At 42.9% G+C, this 20,466-nt stretch overlaps 2 protein-coding genes across 2 annotated transcripts; one reads left to right on the top strand and one right to left on the bottom strand.

Moving 5' to 3' along the window:
• Positions 1 to 12,609: 12,609 nt before the first annotated feature.
• Positions 12,610 to 16,773, bottom strand: LOC118407918 (D-alanyl-D-alanine carboxypeptidase-like). The gene is made up of 5 exons (XM_035808492.1): positions 16,337 to 16,773; positions 15,113 to 15,385; positions 14,312 to 14,565; positions 13,960 to 14,124; positions 12,610 to 13,136 (listed from the first exon to the last, which is right to left on the bottom strand). The coding sequence occupies exons 1-5, from the start codon at positions 16,771 to 16,773 to the stop codon at positions 12,610 to 12,612; spliced, it is 1,656 nt and encodes a 551-aa protein (XP_035664385.1).
• Positions 16,774 to 18,601: 1,828 nt separating this feature from the next.
• On the top strand, positions 18,602 to 20,466 carry LOC118407931 (peptidoglycan-recognition protein SC2-like). Its single transcript, XM_035808506.1, has 2 exons — positions 18,602 to 19,084; positions 19,896 to 20,466. Exons 1-2 carry the CDS (start codon positions 18,735 to 18,737, stop codon positions 20,146 to 20,148), a joined length of 603 nt encoding a protein of 200 aa, XP_035664399.1. The 5' UTR covers positions 18,602 to 18,734; the 3' UTR covers positions 20,149 to 20,466.

Here is a 20,466-nt window from a genome sequence, read left to right as displayed (position 1 = left end):
ATCCCCGAGGTTTGTCCAGGCTCCACCCAAGTTGTTAAGTGAGCTGGCTATGTAAGGATGTGCGGTGCCCTTACCATAGGTACTCCGCGTCATCTGTAGTGCCTGTTCATAATAGCTGATCGCCTTTCTGTAATCCCCGAGGTTTCTCCAGGTGGCCCCTAAGTTGTTAAGTGAGGCGGCGATGTCAAGATGTGCAGTGTCCTCACCATAGATACTCCGCTTCATCTGTATTGACTGTTCATAATAGCTGATCGCCTTTCTGTGATTCCCAAGGTTTCTCCAGGCGTTACCCAAGTTGTTAAGTGAAGCGGCGATGTCAGGATGTGCAGTGTCCTCACCAAAGATACTCCGATTCATCTCTAGTGCCTGTTCATAATAGTTGACCGCCTTTCTGTGATCACCAAGGTCACCCCAGGTGGCACCCAAGTTGTTAAGTGAGCCGGCGATGTCAGGATGTGCGGTGTTCTTACCATAGGTACTCCGCGTCATCTCTAGTGCCTGTTCATAATAGCTGATCGCCTTTCTGTGATCCCCAAGGTCACCCCAGGCTCCACCCAAGTTGTTAAGTGAGCCGGCGATGTCAGGATGTGCGGTGTTCTTACCATACATACTCCACCGCATCTGTAGTGACTGTTCATAATAGCGTACAGCCTTTTTATGATCACCAAGGGTCATTAAAGCAAAAGCCAAGTCGTCAAGTGAGGCTGCAACGTCCCTGTGTGCGGTGGTTTCACCATATTTCGATAAATAATTGTGTAGCGTTTGTTCTGAGCATTTCTTGAGATTTTCAAAGTCACACAGACTTTTATATACCTTTGCTTTGAGCTCTGAAGAATTGTCAAAGAAGATTGGTGGTTCTTTTAGCGACTGAGCGTCGGTCAGCTGTGATATAAAGTGCTTCAGGGGTCTTTCTGTATTGTAATATCTCATGAGTTGTTTTGGATTTGAGATGTAAAACACTTTCTGCAATTTCTCTTCAATACCCGTAACGGTCGACATTGACCATAAGACTGACATGTTTTCTACCTGACCACGATTGCCCATGTATGTCCGCAGCCTCAGTTCTGCTGATATACTGACCAGCACCATCAGGTGGTGTGAGTTCTCACTATCGATGACTCCACTGTTTCTTAGCGCCTGGATAGTTTCCCAGATTGTGGTCGGTTGTATGTTATGAAGTAGTGCCAAAAAGGACACTGCAAGGCTTGAAAACCGATAGATTTCCTTCTTAACATTTCGCAGTTCGGCAGTGAGAGCCTGAGTTTCAAAAGTCGATACATTTTCACCCAGTAAATTGTTTGCCATGACTCGAGGAAAACTCCCATTATTGTCTTGAAGTTGCTGAGCCCATAACGACCTGTACTCATTTACCAATCCCTGGTCTCCTGTGATAAAAGACACATTTGCCAGTATGATAGCGAGATGGTAGCCTTTCTTTAAATGGAGAGTAATGTCTTCTTTCAGAACGTTGGTCATATTGCTTGGTGTGCGGATGAGTTCGCTTGTTCCCCGGCTGTTTCTACCCCTGCCCAATGGAGTCTTGCATGCATGTGGCATGGCTCCATCGAACGCAAAACCGCGCGGTGTTACTGAGTCATAGAACCAGCTGTCCAGTGGGTCGTCTGAGTAGAAATCATTAAGAGACTTAATCACCATGGCAGGGAGGATGGTCTCACCTAAATTTATCACCTTCAGATGCAGATAATGTGTGAGGTTACGGAAATAACTAACATTTTCCTCAGTTTCCTTATCTACCAAAAGGGCGAATTCCAGATCAGAGTAGGGTGTTACCAATCCTGTGGCTTGTGAACCCAAACCTATCATGGCGTACTTACAGGGAGGGGGGCGCATTACCCCCATGCATTCATCTACAAGGCCAGCTATGAACACTTTACGCTGATGAACCAGTGTCTGACACAATGCTTTGATTGCTTCCACTCTCTTCATCTCGACATCTTTTATCTTTGGGTCCTCGTCATCAAGGCTATAAGGATCTACTTCTTGTTCAATTCTTGTGATCTCTTCTTGTACATAGCCCCTATCCGCCTTCAGCATCAATTTGTGTTTCTCTGTATCATCACTGTCTACCTTCTGTTCAATTTTTAGGACGTCCTTAACAAATGCGTGAGTTATTTCCTTGATTGCTTTCTCAATATCATCTCTACTTGATCTTACCAGAGCTGCATTACAGAGTGCTGCAGCCTTGGTGAAGTCGCCTCCGTCCTTTGACTGGATTCCTCTCTTGAGATAGACTCTGCCTAACATGTACAGGGTCTCTACCTCTTCCATGTGTTGACCTGTAAGTTACACATCATCAATCGTATGTTTTTACTTCTTCGTAGTGATTTGAGATCTGCTGTGTGCATTGTAAAGTAACGACGTAAATTAACAACTTTGTTGTTAAAACCCCACGATGGCCGTAGTTATCAGTGTATCTATCCGTAGTTCACAGATCTGCGGTGAACATAGTTCGGTGTGTCGAAAAGAATCAATTTGGATCACGGACTATTTGCAAGCATTTACTTTAAAACTCTTTGAACCAGGTTCATACTTAGACTCACCTTGGATATGAACAGACTTGAGCGCAGCTGCAAAACTTTGTTCTGCCTTGTCCAGGTCTCCAGTCTGCAGGGCCTTGCAGCCATGCTGTAGATGTTCTTCGTATGAACTGTAAATATGTCGTCATAACATAAAACTATTACGAAATCTATCATTAGAATCGTATTTAACTTGTAAAAAAGCCCATCTGGGATAAAAGTGAAGTTTTAGTAACCATGGATGTCAAATGTAATAACACAATTTTTTTAATTGATTATTCAAATGCATGGATTCCCCGTCATCTACCATTTGGGTATTTTAGTACTTTTATCTATTGTACAAATGAAGTATCTATTGGCACATATTATATCTATCTATGTTGCCCTCTTTCTTAGCTACATCGGTCACATGTTTGAAATTCCTATGACCCCAAAAAAATCACTTTCAAAATTTCAAATACCACACGGTTCCTCAAAAACTGCTAGGGGGCCAAAAGATATACCATTTATTCATAAACCCAAGAGGCATCTACCATAAAGGGGCATCTCCAGAGATCGGAATAAGGAACCGGAATTTTTGCTGCAGTACAGCAAGCCATCGGAAGGTCCGCAATCAACATACACTTTGTTTTTGCCCACACTTACCCAAATACCGAATATCATAAAGCTTCAATCTTGAGTTGTCTGCGTATATTTTCATTAGCATATAGGTTAGGGTCATCTCTTCAGTTTTTGAACGAATTAATGTGCAGAGAATTTACATTTAAGAGCCATTTTAAACACTTGCGAAAACAAAACAAAAAACTTGGTGGCACTAACATGTCATCGTCGACTCCGGTCGAGGTTTCAACTTTTTGTACTTCCGGGGTACTGAAAAGGAATAACAAAATGTCTATTTTATCATTCTACAATACACAGAGATTTGTATGCCTTATAGGGTAGTCCAAATCAATAATAAAGAACCAGCATCCCCTATACCATTCCCTGTACCTACCTGTGTAGACGGCGAATTCGGTCATTAGTGTTGTCACTTGAGGTTGCAGTTGAGAAGGGAGAGGTGTGGCCCTTTCGTTTCTGCACGTCTTGTTGTCGTTGTGTCAGAGTTGACTTCTACAAAAACAAATGGAGACCCAGGAATGATTAACAGGTGGGCAATCGTGCGTGTTATCTAGCGCATAATTAAAACTCCAAACAACAAACCTGCATCTGCTGGGGCCGTCTTACACGTTGCATACAGTTGCCCCTGTTGCGCCAGTGGACGAGAGGGTGGAGAAGGAAGTGCACACCCTCCTTCAGCATAAAAACCCAAGTGCAGGCCAGGCAGACGGGTCGCCTTAAACCCACCCTGTCTGCCTACCATTGTCTTCCGAGACGATGAGACGGATGCCAACAGCCAACAAATTTACTTACATATGCTTGCTTGTGTACACCTTTAACTAACTTACACAGGTCACAATGTTGACAATAGAATCATTTACCACATGTACTAAGAAGAATTAGGACACTTTCACATACATTATGCAAACTGTACGTGGACTTCTTGGTATCTTCCACCTGTCACATACTACATATGTTACATGTATTTGAGTCCAATATTAGAAAACACTAAATAACGATTTTCCTCATTTAGAGTCCATTCCAAGACACCATGCGGATGTTTGTGGCCATTGTTTAGAATTGATTTTTAAGTTTTGTAATTATATGTCTAGGACATTTGATACTTCAGAAATATTTGTAACACTGTTTTAACTTTATAAATATTTCCCTGGTCCTGTAAAACTTTGGAAATATTCATTGTGTGGAATTGGATACTTCTAATGGTTTCTAAGTAATGATAACAGCATTCTACCATTATTTACCATTTTCTACCATTTTCTACCATTTTTTGTAAATGGTTCAGTGGGCTGGGAAGATAGCAATTCACACATTTTTGCAAAGTATGGTTGGGTGCCATGCAACAATAGCCCTGGACAAAGGATCCACCAGTGCCCAGCAGTGAAATCTAAAAATATACAGATAAAACAATAGGGCTTACTTTTATGGGGGCAATAAACTAATTTAACCATTTGGCCAGGTTTACCATTTTTTGTAAATATTTGTAAATGTGAAATAATCACACAGAGGTTTCACAATTATTCTAAATAAAGATATTTTTGTAAAGTTACTTTCAAAATGTTTCTAAAATATTCAAAGGAATTCAAATATATGAGTACTTTCTCAGTCAATTTTTTAAAAATAATTTAATTATTGTGGCTCAGATATTCTTTTATTCAAAATAATTCAGACTAATTATAAATATCGCCTAAAAACCCTCATGGTGTCTTGGAATGGACTCTAGTATGCAAATTAAGCCCAAATTTGCATAATTTGCACTTCATTATGTACATATGTACCACAGATACCTGCATGCTAAATATCACGGAAATCCATTGTTCCGGTGTTCTGTTATGCTCCTTTGAAGATTTTGACAAAAACGCCCCTGCAGTTCCAGAGCAGTTATAATTAGGGGGCCCAAACATACATCACTTCTTCCGTATATCACAAGCACATCCGCACATCATCTGCCAAAAAAACATACACAAAATGGAAGTTCTGCTGCTGTACATCCAGGGGCCCGAAATTGACCTTGACCTTCGTCTTTCCAACCCCACGGTGGTCAAATACGGGCTCAAACCTCCCATGTCTAGCAGAATTCGAACCTTGTTCTACAATGTTCGATCTGACGTAATTCGAACCGAACACGTGTTCTATTCAGGTCATCTGCGGTCATTACCAGTAAAACACTGCTGTCTAGCCTTTTTTTCACAAACTACATTGAATCAGCCAAAAATATAGTTTTTCACCAATATAAACAATTTTCTGGACAGTACTAGTACATCTATGCTATCACTTTGTTTGGTACCTATAATATTTAACGAAGCTACTGACGTTTGTGTTGGTGACCTTGAATATTATAAGTCTTGTTTACACCGGTATCAATTACACCCTCCCTCTATCCGTGCGGCATGGCATGCGTGCAAACATTGTTTAAGATCGCAACCAAGAAGAGTCCAAATTAACTCATTGACGGCTCAAAATGACCGCAACGGTTTCCCCTAGATTTCTGTTTTGTGGATTTTTAGAAAATGCCTTCGATTTTGAATTATTGGTAATTAAGTGCGAAAAATTCAATTTTACACATATTTTCGATTGTAACTTTGATTGAAATTAAAACTTAAACTAGAGTTCGGCGACCTCATACCTCCATGAAAATTTAGAGCTTTCGTAAATTTCATGCAATTGACTAACACATTAACGTAATTTATGCATGGTGTTGTTCATCATTAACTAACGTACACATGTCACAATTATAAAATTCCCAATATTAATCATAAAGCGATTTTGCAATTGTTACATAAATTATGGAAATAAGTTCCTCATTACCATATTTGGTATCTGCTTATATTCCACCTATCATAATTAACATGTGTTACATGTATTGAGGTCCAGTTATTGAAAACAATGGAATTATAAAATTTCCTCATTAATTATGCAAATCAAGTCCTCATTTGCATAACATGTACATCATTATGAACATCTTTGCCTAAGCTACCTGCATGCCTAAAATGCAGGCAATCCGTCGTTCCTTTCTGCAGTTATCCTCTTTGGAGTGTCTTGACAAAAACGCCCCTGCAGTTCCACAATTAAATGTTAGGGGGCTGAAACTTGCCCCACTTTGTCATGGCACTGAAAGCTATCTACCACCTAAATGTCAAAACCATAGCATGTCTGGAACAAGAGATACATAGAAAAAACTGCTATGATAGAATATTCTCATTAATTATGCAAATGTACTCCTATTATGCATAATTAGTATCTTATCTTGTACAACATTGTCTAAGGTACCTACATACAAAAAATCATGAAAATCCGTTGTTGCCTTCTTGAGTTATCGTCTTCAGAAGTTTTTGACAAAAATGCCCCTGCTATCCCAAAACTAGACCCTAGGGGGCCCAAACTTGTGTCATTTTTTCCTGAGCACAAGAGCTACCTAATACTCAAAAATCGTGACCATAGCATGTTCAGAACACCGAGATAGCAAAACCGGATGTTACGCTGCAGTACTAAGAGGAGCCGCTAGGGGGCCCAAAATCTAATCATTTCCAGCTTTCATCACACACTACCAACACACCAAGTATGAAACCAATCCACCCAGCCGTTCTTGAGTTATCTTGTTTACACACACACACACACACACACACACACACAGACAAACGCGGGGTAAAATATAACCTCCATGAAATGAATATAACCTCCATGACATTTCATGGAGGTAAATATAACCTCCATTCTATTACATTTCATGGAGGTAAAAATCCCCTAAACAGAAACTTTTAATTTCCTCATAGATGACGAAAAATATAAAAATCGAGATTTTTCGATGACACCTGCGGCTCATCTTATAAAGCGTTTGGTCAAACTAAAGGCCTTCCTAAAAACAGAAAATGATCGTCTTTTTAAGTAACATCGAAACAAAACAGCTATTTAAATTCAAACGGCAAGATTCAAAGTATGAAAAATTGCTAATTTAATCTTATTTTAAAAACATTTTCCTTGACAAAACATTTTTTTTATTTTCAAATATTTTACGCGTAGCCAAAAGTAGGCCTCCTGTAACCCGATACTCTGTTGAACGCGCATAGCAACGGGAAAGAATACCCTAGCAACCGACCGCCGTGCCCCTACCCACATACTAAATATTGTTGTAGTCCATCAAGTTGGTTCTAATGTTATGCTGACCAAACATATCCGGATATCCGGAAACACACACATACAAACACACAAGCCAAAAACTATACATCCATTTTTCATGGAGGTAACAAGATGCATAGATTGTCTTTATCGCTAACACTCACTTTTATGCTTTTTGTTGTGATGTCCTGCCTGATTTTTGCTGTGTACAGCAAGCGGTGGACAATGACAACTGTTCCCTGAACGTTGTTACACCGCGCCAGTGCCGTGTTGTACAGAGCAGTAGCTCTGGTCAAGTGTCTAGTGTCTCCAGTTTCTGTTCCTCTTTTCAGGTACACGTCACCGAGGCTTTTGATCGCTTCTGTTTCTAACATGTTGTTCTCGTTTACTATTCCCTCTACTATTAATTGTGCGTATCCAACCAGCATGGAGTCTGTGTTACCACCGGCAGCCCGTTTCTTGTCGAGGTTTTGAAACTTCAGAGCCACCTTTGCAGGTGTAGTCGTCTCCTTGTCTTCCGTTTGTTGTTCATGACCCTGTGACCCCTTTGACGTCACCCCTTGTAAAAGTCTCTCCGCGTATTCGTACCGGTGTTCTATACCTTCTCCCTGATCCCGATGGCCACACCGGACCATAGCAGCCACGTAAAGCGCCAAGGCCATGTTTAACCTCCCTACATCCTTCCCGAGTCTTCCCTTCTCCAAGTTCACGTCGCCCAGGCTTTTGAGCAGCTCCACTTCCGCCAGCCTGTCCTTGTCAGCAACGGCGTCCACCAGGGCACGGAGGTAGCCTGTCTCCGCACGGGCTAGTCCGTACCTCCTGCCCTTCGCGTCCGCCTCACGGAGTTTCTCACAGACCCTCAACATGGCGGAATTCATAAAGGAAGTTCTACTTATATCCACAGGTACCGATGTCCTTGTCAGCTCTATTTGCGTGACTTGAATACAAACACATTGCTCGTGTCAACATTACGTCATTGTCAGTTCAAAGGTTAAAGGTGAAATACACTAAAAGAAAGCTAAAATATATCAGGTATCGTGTCTGCCTGCATAAATGTACTTAGTGCTTAGACCAGGCCAAAAAATCACCTGTTGTTGCAAGTCTAGTCCTCAAAGTATCTTATTTGCTCCACCAAAACAAACAGAGTTTTCGCCTACCCTGACAATAGATCACCGTCATGGATATCGCCTTGCTTTGTCCAGCGATGTCTGAGCTCAAAAGAACTGCTTGCTTCCTGTTCACGCCGCAACGAGTTTGTCATTCCAAGGCAGTGATGTAGTCACGCTAACCTGTTTGTTTTAAATAAGGTCTGGTATTCTGACGTATTCAGTTTCTGTCATTTACATACAGTAAAGCGAGAAGGTATTAGCTGCATCGGGCGAGGGTGTGGGTTGTGTGAGTGGAGTTACAAACCTGCCATGGGATTCCCCTGTTGTGAAAATACAGAAAATGACGTGGCAGTTTCAGAATGAAGTCAGATATACACTGATATTACATGTAGTATTACATGCATTTGTCTAACCAATTACCGCATTTCGCAGCAGCTGCACCTTATCCATGTCAGCCTTATTTCTTGAAAGATAGTCTTTGACTGAGATAGTAGCCCGGGAACATACCTATTCTGTGCCCCCCGTTCCCGTCCCCATAGATTACCTGATCCAAGGCAATCGAATTTTGATATTTCGGTGGTAACTTCAGGTCGCTGAATCCAGTTTAAATTTTGATACAATTAACTGTACAAGTGTCTGTATTTAATTTATTTTACATCTGCATAATCTAGAATACTTATTTTGTCCATAATCATTACTCACTGTTATATTAAATACGGGACTAAAAGACTTATTGGTTGTGATTATAGTATGTTTTGGCTCTTCAATTATTCTTGCATGCCAAAATTTGGATTTTTCTCAACTTCTGTAGCAGTAGTGTGTATTTGTGTCTGATATTGTGTGTGAATATAAATACTTTTCAGTACCAAGAACAGGTCACATTTTGAGCAATTAAGCCTTTATTTGAACGTAAGAATCCCTCAAGCAGTATACGCACGTTTATGCATATATTCACCTAGAAATTCATACTAAAGCTGGAATCATTCACTGTCAAAGAAGCCTCATTCCGTTCTTCAAGTCATGGCTCAAAAGCGTCCCCTAGCAATGCTTACAGTTCGAGGTCAACTGCAGGCGTCGGTTTGGTGCAAAGAGTCCTGTGGTCAGACAATGGGAGCCTATCTGTGTTCGGTTAAGTATAGGTGTGTTACTAAATCACTGAGTGCGCACAAGGTCTGCTACTAAATCACTGAGCGCGCACAAAGTGATTCGTCTTCCGCATAACTGTTGTAGTTCTAGTGAGCATTGCCAGGGGACGCCTTTGTTCCAACAACACTGAGATGCTATTGGGAAATGTTTCCCTTATATGACCAAAGGTTTCTTTTAGTTTATGTGTTTCTTGCTTTCATCCGCCCAGTTATTCAAACAAACGCAGGTGAGCTGTTCATAGTTATCAACACTTTTTATTCACACATACACAAACACATACACATACACATACACATACACATACACATACACATACACATACACATACACATACACATACACATACACATACACATACACATACACATACACAAACATTCCCACACGAAGACACAAACGCACACATGTACCCATCCTTACCGCTCAACACAACAACGAAGCTAACACACCTAACGAGTGATTACTAACGAATCCAATAGACCATTTTCCAGCTGTCTGTCTGGAGGGCAAAAGCTGGGAGAACTTCAATTGAGACGAAGTGAACAGAGTCAACATCATTACCTTCGCCAAGAAGTTTATATTTTCGGTGAAGGCCTCATGTTGTGTCCCTATTTGTAGGTCAACGGCATATAAGTAGAGTAGCTGTTGATGGATTTTTAAGTTATTTGGTATTTGAGTAGCGATTGCAGATTATAAAGACCGTGTTCAAAGACCGTGTCGTAGCACTTTCGTTCCGTCGGAACTGCAGCGAGCCGAGTGTGTGCGTCCGCTTTTTTGTAGAGTGCATAACTTGAGACGTTACGGATGGTTTTACATATTTAGTTGAAAAGGTAGAGTATGGGAAAAGGAAGGTCTCCTAGCGGCGAGTTACGGTATTGTAGCGGAGGTTCAAAGTTGAAGGTAACGTGTTCCTCATGTGACAGGTTCATGATTTTTTGGTGGTGGATACGTCTTTGGGCAGGAAGTAAGTTGTATAAGTCTAGCCCCTCTCGCGGCCTTTTTTAAACTGCAGGGGCCTATTTTGTTTTAGACTTTGAAAGGGAATAGCTCAAGAAAGGGGGGGAGGCGGATGGTCATGATAGTCGGCGTGTTGATAGTTGATCATAATTTATATAATCAAGTTACAATTATCTTCATCTGTGGCTAAATTACATAATTAATGAAGAATTTTGTCCGATTGTTTGCGGAAAGCATAACTCGAGACGTTGCTGATGGTTTTGCATGATATTTGGTGGATAGGTATGGGTTGGTACAAGGCAGGTCAAGTTCGATTATGGGCCTCCTAGCAGCGAGGTACAGTATTGCAGTGGAAGTTCAAAGTTGTAAGTAACGTGTTCCTCATGTGCCAGGTTCATGATTTTTGGGTAGGGGATACGTCTTTGGGCAGGGATACGTCTTTTGGTCCCACCTAGCAGCTTGTTTTGAACTGCAACGGGCGTTTTTATTACTTTCTTTGGAAGGGAATATCTCAAGTATGAACTCATTCATTTGCATTGTTTTTGGCTGAAAGGTAATTTAGATAACAATCTACATGGTGAGATGCATTAAATTGTAATCCGTGGCCAATTAACAGAAATAAACAGTGTTTTCTATATTTCTGTTCAACCATCTCATTTTGACCTATATCTAAGGCAATTAAGGACACAACTGTTTCTCACATGAGCCTTGAGCCTTGTGAGTCTGATTACATCATTCAGTGAACCATTCCATTTTCATCAGAGGGTGGGGACATGTATATCGTATATAAACAGAAACATTATTAACTGCACAAGAATGACGTTTTATCCACTAGATGGCCATCCGGTGTGTTTTGAATAGGAATTCTGTGGGTAGTTTTGTAGGTGTTTACTTATTCAGGCTACTGAATGAACACAGGACGTGTCAGCTACTGTGTCAGTAGATGAAAATAGAGAAGAATTTGACCAAATAATTTGCCATGGGATTTCAGTCTGTCTTTTGCAGTCTATCCAGCACCGGGTGGTCAGTTCACTCATAGGCCAGCTAACCCCTTCTAGGTTTTTATTCCTAACTTGGCCAAAGCCCCCATCATCATTTACTATTCGGCCAGGCCGTAGTAATGCAGTCGTTTGCTATTGGGATAGGTACTCTTTAGTAATACATGAACAAGACCTTAAAGTCTTGAAAAGGGCATGATTATTTGGCGAAGGGATGTGTTCGTGGAACTCTAGTGACATAGTTGGAATGTCAAAGCGTCACCTCTAACATGGGCGTGCCTGCATACAGACTATTCAACATGCTTCAGGTGGAATCTCGCTGGACTGACTAGTGTGGCACTGTGGGGTTCGTTCACTTCGACACTGTTGTGAATATAAAAGTATGCGAGACACAACAATGCTATGAATGCCCACGTATCCATTCTACATGAAAAATTCCTATAGATACACTCAATAAAGCTTGTAAAATATGCCATAGCAGTGGTGTCATTCTCTTTATCTTCGAAATGACGGACTGTCAGATAAATCATACACACGCGCGCACGCACGCACACGCACACACACAAACACGCACACACAAGCACACGCACAAGCACACACGCGCGCGCGCACACACACACACACACACACACACAGAAACACACACACACAGAAACACACATACACACAAGCACGCACACAAGCACACACGCACACACAGACACACACCTACACACACACACACACACACACACACACACACACACACACACACACACACACTCACACATACATACACGCACATTCTGTTTACAATCAAATTGAGTCTACGAACAAGGAAAATGTGTGTGTATGTGTATGAGTGGTGTGTGTGTATATGTGTGTGTGTGCGTTGGTGTGTGTACGTGTATGTGTGTGTGTGTGTGTCTGTGTGTGTGTGTGTGAGTGTGTGTATGTGTGTGTGAGTGTGTGTGTGTATGTGAGTGTGCGAAAAGAAAGAGACACCATTGCTATGACATATGGTAAATGCTTTATTGCCTGTAGAAATTTTTCATGTGGAATGGTTACCGGGGCAATCATAGCATACGTTGTTGTGTCCCTCTTATTTTTACATTCCCTGACCAAGTAATTTCTCTCATACATGGTATAAGATTACACAGTAAACATATATGCCAAAAAGAGCAAGAAGGCGAATGTGTTACTCGAAGCTGTGCGGTCCGGAGAGCCGGAGACGCCTGTACAGTCGTCCCACTCCGGCTCTGTAGGGTCCGGGTCTGTCAGCTTCAGGCCTCGCTCGAACAGTACAGGCGGTTCGGGAGGATAGCTTTGTAGCGATAAAGAGAATATCTCGCCATTCTTGACTTCTACGTCGGCAACAATAGTGGGGATATACTCTAACGGTCCTTCAGCCCGAAAGAGAATTTGGTTAGCAGACTCGGTAGGGAGAACTAGACCACGTCCGATAAGACCAAGACTGAAGTATAACTTGTTGTCGGTCGTGTTCAGACTGATGGTCAAGTTGCCCGTCGCGTGGTTGCCATAGACACCCTCGTAGTCAAGTTTGTCTCGCGGGAAGTTGTCCGAGATTTTAGGGACGGCTGTGCTCCTGGCCTGTAGTGTCGCCCACCAGGGTGCAGGATACGTGCAGGCTGTGGTAGAATTCAGCCAGTGGTCCTTTCCTAGTTATAAGCAGAAAGGACATTGCCGTCAGAAATGTATCTTTTCTTGCATTCTCTCTATAGATCTAATATCTGTCTCAATTTCACAAACCTCTTTAGTTGCCAAGTATTGAGATTTATTGGAATGATTCTTTTAATGATTGACATTGATAAGATGTGTCAGGCTTTGCTACGGGGATGTGTTAGCCTTCCATTCGGTAGGTCGAGAGTTTGATCCCCGGTCAACTCATACGAAAGCCTTTAAAAATAGTTCATGTTGATTTCCCTGCTTAGCACTCAGCGTTTGGGAAACAGTATGGAAGTTCAACACAAACCACTACCAGGATGGACTAGCCCCCTGCTGTAGTGTTTGCACAAATTTGTGTGGCCCCAGGGGGACTGAAACTGAGAGTGGGCGCCGCCCTATGCATTGTCTGGTATAGGAAGGACTTTGACTAACTATCTCTTTGCCAGCTATGGGACGGATTCTTTTTTTTTACCAAAATCATCATCATAGGTCGACGTACTTACACACGACAGTGTTATACCGCCCCGTACGGAGTGACATACCCTTTCGCTGGCTAATTACAAGACGAGGATGCGCCAGGTCTCCCGTCCGGGTGAATGATGTAAATTATGGCTTAATACGAGACGGAGGTTCCCCAGGCCTCCATCCGGGTTATTTGTAGTGAATCACCAATGACAAACAAATGATTATCTCCATCGCACACCGCACCATCGCACGTGTGGTGGGTTCTTTAAGGTGGCTATAATAAGGTATGGCTCTCCCCAATCACAGAACCTCCATTTAACGTCCTATCCGACAAAAGAAAATGAATTGTACCTGTCAGAATATCTGCGACCTGGTAGTGGATGACGTCATGGATGTTGTCGGCCGTTGTGGTTGGACCGTTCATGGAGGTGAATACGCCCCCTGACGCGGAGGGATACAGGGACAGCAGAGATGTGAAGCCCACCATAGATCCACGGTGATAAACTCGTCTGTAGCCTGCACAGAACATACAAACAAGAGTTCGAAGATGACATACCTCCGTTAAATACTTTTTTATCGTCACATTTCAACCATACCACAGCTATGGGTTGAAATATCTTGCTTTTTATATTCCAGTCCAGAAAGCAGTTACCCAAGTTGATTTTGGAAACTGTCAGAATGGCAAAATGGCGACAGCAAGTACCTCTATAGGAGCCGGTAGACAGACCCATTCCATATCCCTGCGTCAGCCACGCTTCTACTGGCCAGTACGGTTCGACTTTGTCCCAGTACGAGGACATGACGGAGCTCGCGGTTTGGGTCTGCCGTAAGGTGTCCTCCGGGACCACCAGGCGACCGGCCGTGTCCCTCCCCCCGCTGAGGTGGAACTTCATGTACCGGGCCATGTCCAAGGCGTTGGACACCACGCCTGCTGCTGGAAGATGCAACTTGACAGACCTTAAGGAAAGAGATGTACCGAAAAATGCCAATCTTAAGATGTCGAATAGAATTGTTTATCTACTAATTTATAATGCCGCATAATGGCAAATATCTCAGATAACTACGATATCAGTTAAGTTCATTCGGACGTAGACTCGTGGAAATCGTAATCCCTCGGTGTCACGCCAAATCTGTGATGCGCAAAATTTTCGTTCCATTTGGTAGTGCACGTGTGTGTCCTGGAAAGTAGGTTTAGCCATATAAATGGGTAATAGGGATTTATTTCATAAGTTACATTTGCAGGATGCCTAAGCTCTATCTATTATCATTATTTAAAGTACATGTGAAGTGTGACCCCATTATTTGCGTCTGACCAAATATTTGATAGATGGTGTAAAAAAAAAGAAAGGTTCGGCACATCAATTGGTCACTAGGACCTAAAGTCACTTTTTCAGGAGGCCTGTAACGAAGCTGATGAAGTGTTTACATACACCCCATTAAGTGCCGGTGCAAATATTTGGAAGGGGCAAACATTTGGCTTGTCACCTGCAACACACACACATACCTGTATTCCTCACGACTGCGCATCTCCGACTCGCCGCTTCTGTTATAGGACAGGTACGTTTGGGCGAAGTTTGAGAAGTCTCCAGCTTCAAGTGCCTCGGCTAAGTACACTGTGTCGTTCATCCCCAGTGGCTGTAGGATTCGTTCTCGCAGGAGGGTCTCAAAGGGTTTTCCGGCGAGCTTTTCGGCGACGTGAGCGGCCAGCGTGTACATGACGTCATTGTAACGAAAGGTGGTGCGGAATGGGTAGATCTCCCTGTAGTACCGCATTCGTCTGCAAGGCAAATTTTCAATAAGGGAAATTCTCTTCATACTGTATGTCCCATCTGAGACTACGCCCCTACACAGAGCTAACTACTGATATTACAGCTCAATATTCGCCTTAGTCGAGTGAGGAAATTGGTGTAAAATGCATTTTCAAGTGTAGAACGTCGGGTACTGCTAGGGAAATCTGTATCTGTATCTGTATCTATATAGTCGGTATAACCGCCATTCGGCGTAACACACCAGCTAATTGAATTCAGTTACCAACGCTAAACACTAGATCACTTTGCCACCTATTTCACATACATATATCATTATCTTAAATACTTATTTTATACCTATGTCATGTTTTGTCAGTTCTCCACAGAGGCACAATACGAAAATGAACAGATGATGCATCATTACAGCTGCTTGCGTAGGTATTAAACAGAAGAATTACCGTTGAAAACTGCCTACAAAAGACAACTTTGTGTTGACAAACTTGCAATATTTACTGTGTGTAAAGCTACATCTAAAAGTCCCTTATCTTATCCTTCTTTGACATGACCGTTACATTTTACATTCCACAGCAATCTTTAGCATTGTCGCTCATAGGAATATGATTTATCAATGCTAAACAAAGCTAGTTTGGCATCCTTTCATCACAAAAGACATTGTCTATCGGACGTACCAAAGCAAGAGGCTGAAGCGAAGCCACAGTCAAGCACGCAAGCATTTCAAACTTGTACGTGAAGTTCGGAAAGGAAAACAAATATTAACTTTGGCTGATGTCAAAGTCAATGCCAAAGTCAAAGTTAATGCTCTCTTCTGCTGCGTTTAATGAACCTCCGTTTTTGGTTGACCAAAACTGAAATATTTAGCAATTCCTCCGAGTATACGTGAGCATAAGGTTGTTGTTATAGCGCAAATATAAAACGGACAATGCACGAACTATTGATAATTATTTATAACGGAAACCTACCTTGCAAAGTCTGATCTGTCGATGTCTTGTCCCATTATTACGGCGACGTACCATGGGTTTTCCAGTGCGATTTTGTGGGCTAGAAGGTCTCGTAGGGTCGCCTCTTCGGTACGGAACTGGTCCCTGAACCTGAAGGACGGCCCCAGGATGTCCGTCAGGACGGTGTTCCAGCTCACGTCTTCCCTCTCCCCGAGAATGGCCGCTAACAGGGCTGAGGTGAAGGACTTGGAGATGGAGCCGACTCCGAAGAGAGTCCTGTTGTCCACAGCTTGTCCCGTCTGCAGGTCCCTTTGGCCGTACCCCTGGGCGAAAATGGTCTGACCGTCCTTGACCACGGACACGGTCAGTCCGACTACAGGCCTGGACTCACATGTCATCAGGTTCTGGATGAAAGTGTCGAGATCCTGTAGCCTCTGCTGTAGATCCGGGCTGGTCATGGTTGAGACCTGTCCGGCTATCATAAAGCACACCACAAGGACCCCATTCACGAGAGCTACCATCTTACGCTACTGTAGACCTATGAGTATGGGTTGTAAGCTTGGAACAAACAGTCTGTGTTTGTTGGGTCACGAGTTTATGACCCATTGTGACCTTATGGGTGTGCCTTGGTGGACTTTGTAACAGCTGCGGACTCTCATGTTTCCAATGGGGCCGTGCATGTGTTGGACCAAAGTTAAGCTTAGGGCACAACCCGCCGTACGTACAATTTGTCCGTAAGTTTTTTTGGGAGGCCACGTCCTACACGTATTTCTGAAAACGTTCAGGCTGTACAGGGCAGGCGCGTCGCCCGTACTGGCAGCCCGATGGCACACAAGTTTTGCCTGCACGTAAAGTTCTACGGCGTGTCTGCGTGCTTCAAAACCTGTCGAATTCCCTACGAGTTCGTACGGAGACGGTACTTACCATTTACGGATCCCCAAAGATTGCCCACGTTTTGGCACGTAGACAGCACGTATTTGCACGTACGGCGGGTTGTGCCCTTAGCTTTAGGAGAGTATATCTATGGGCCAGAGTTAAAGTTAACCTGGCAGGTCGTCTTAAGCCAACTCAGTAACATTTTTGTACAGCTTTCATAACATACTAGCTTAATTGACTGACACTGTGGGTCTGACATAATGTGTTCTCCGGGACCACCACGCGACTTGCAGTGCCCCCCTCCCCCACTCCACTGGGGACGTTCATATGTACCTGACATGTCCAAGTCGTTGAATACTATATACTTCCCCTACTGAATGATGTAACTTCAGATGCCCACATCTGCGAAAACAGAGTTCCCCCCTCCCCCGCTGATGTCGAAGTTCATGTACTTCAAATATTTAATTAACATCTCACTCCTATGCAACTAGGAACAATACAAATATATCACTGCAGCTTCCCTATGTCAGACTAGAATGCGGCCGTAGAAAACAGGGGTGCATTTGCTTGTAATGAGCATCTAGCTTCGGTTAGAGTGGCCACGACTGACCGCTCTTTCAAGAAACTTCTAAAACATCAATTAACATAGATCGCTTAAATATAGATCGTTATGTTGATTCCAGTTGAGACGCTTCGATACTTCCCAGTGTATCTCTTCAATCAATGTTTTATTCAGTAAGGCCCCCGCGAGCAACACACGTACACCCGAATGTCGACCTTTACCATAACCAAATGAAACACATAAGCCGCATACAAACAATGACTTTTTACACTCAGCTTAACATGTTCATAGCATAAGTAATTGATTAAAAATCAACATATAGCGAGTTATAAACTGTGCAAGTAATCAGGCTAAGTGTTGATGACCTTTTAAAAAGCTCATTGATATTCCATATATCAACATCCTTTCATAAGTAGGAATTTGTATCAACGACGACGTATCATACTTACTCTCGTCAGTCCTTAAGGTGGTATCTCACTGGGGTGTACTGGCGCTTCCAACGTGCCATCAACATGCCATCAACAATTTCAAGGTTTTATGTCTCTCTCTCTCTCTCTTTCCCTCTCTCTCTTTCCCTCTCTCTTTCTCTCTCTGACAGAGATAGATAGATAGATTTCAATAACATGTTCATTTAGTCGAGAAACGCAACAGTGCCGCACGTCAGTGGGAGTGCAAGAGAAAGTTATCGAAAATAACACAACAGTACCGCAGTGCCGCACAAGTACCCCAAGCCCAGTGAGATAGCACCTTAAGTTGAATTGTCTGTTTGCAGGCACGCCTATGTCAGAGGTGACGCTTTGACATTACAACCATCTAATTATTGCGCTAAATGGATGCGCTGTGAGTAAACAGACGGGTCTGGTTCATTCAGACAGAAGGGACTCAGGTCTACGATTTGCTGTCCTTTTTTTTTACAGAAGTGGGATCATACTTGTCTAGCATTTGCTTCGCAACGCCAAGCGCTTTCCTCCCCACCCGACCATGAAGCTTCTGTCCCTGATTCTCGTTGTTGTCCCGGCTTGTGTCCTGGGTCAGTCCGCCTGTGACCGACTGAGTATGGTCAGCAGGGCCGGCTGGGGCGCACTCCCTCCCAGGAAAACCACTTCACTCAGCCACCCGACCCCAAAGGTTGTGATCCACCACAGTGACAGGTATTTGAGGCATCTGTTCAACTGGGGAGGGTACAGCGACCAGGAAGAGTACATGGACAGGGTGAGGGAAATCCAAACCAGCCATATGAACGACAGGGACCCGCCATATGACGACATTGGTTACAACTTCCTTATCGACGGGTACGGTAACGTGTACGTGGGGCGTGGATGGGACAACAAGTGAGTTTTGTTTCCCCCATACGTTATCTTTATTTCCTAGAAAACAATTCACATGAGAGTAAAAAAGCTGTACGAATATCATGTACGGATATACTTCATCGTTAATCAAACATTGGGCGCTTATTATTCAATTTTATTATCAATGGCAGTGGCAGAGTATCGAATTGAGACACAAGCATTCCTTTAAGTAACCCAATGAGGAATTAGTCATGAGATTTAATCTACCAAATGGTACAGTGGAAGCCGCTTAAATGCACACCGCATTTGCCAGTGTATTTCTTGCAATTATCCGAAAGGTGCAAGAAAGCGAAGTTATTAAGCTGGACCGCACCGCCGTGGGATTTGCGGATTTCGTGCAATTAACAAAAGTGTGCAATTATCCGATGTGCAATTAACTGGCGTCTACTGTATATTGAAATCTGATTCTAAGCTATGGTATACATACGCTGATAAAGCCACACCGAGTGTGGAAGACTAGTAAAGTAATAGTGTTTGTTGGATGCCCTTATGGATATTTATGTTTCACCCATACCACAGGTATAGGTTAAAATATCTTGATTTTCCTGAAGTTTCTTCTTCCCTTCCTTCTCCTGTCATGTCTTTTTAAAATGACCTGGGCCAAATGACCTGAAATTCGGTACAATGGTAGAGTGAATTTTTGCATAGCATTTGTCTTATTCTGCATTGGGGTGGGAGTCCGAGATGGGTGAAATAGCCTGTTCGCAAATGTTGCCTGTGAAGGTTCACTTTATGTCTACACTTGACAATTCTATCATATCAACATTCAACGTATACTCGATACTTTCTCTAGAGGCTCACACACGCCCTGTTGTAACTCCATCGCCATCGGCATCAACTTCCTCGGGTACTTCGAAGATGACCTCCCGACTAGTGCAGCTCTGGAGGCCGGGAAAAACCTGATCGCCTGCGGGGTGGCGATGGGGAAGATCAGGAGGGGATACGTCCTGAACTGTCACTCCGATCTCGGGTCCAGCAGTGGGGACACAGACTGTCCTGGGGCAGCTCTCTGCCGCTACGCTAAGGGACACTTCGCTGGCCTGTAGATTTTATGGTATAGTTTGTGGCCACATGTGCACGTACTACATGTTTACGATTGTGTCTTCCCATGTAGTTAAGTTGCTAGGAAATCTTTTTGTGTGTTTGTGTCGTTAACATAGCAGTTGTGTGCTTCTATGCTTAGGGACACTTCGCTGGTCTGTAGAATTAATACAACAGTTTGTGGCAACAAGTCAAACGTATCTTACGATATTGTCTCAAGTTCCCTAAAGTTGCAAGATAGATTTTTTTGTATGTGGTCAACATACTTCTTCACGTCAGCTTGGTGATTAAAACATTAACAAGAATGAAAACAATCTGACTCC

This window comes from Branchiostoma floridae, unplaced genomic scaffold (assembly GCF_000003815.2).
Source record: "Branchiostoma floridae strain S238N-H82 unplaced genomic scaffold, Bfl_VNyyK Sc7u5tJ_1499, whole genome shotgun sequence".
Classification (NCBI taxonomy): domain Eukaryota; kingdom Metazoa; phylum Chordata; class Leptocardii; order Amphioxiformes; family Branchiostomatidae; genus Branchiostoma; species Branchiostoma floridae.
Note: the sequence above shows the minus strand (reverse complement) of the source record. Positions and strands in the feature narration are given on the sequence as shown.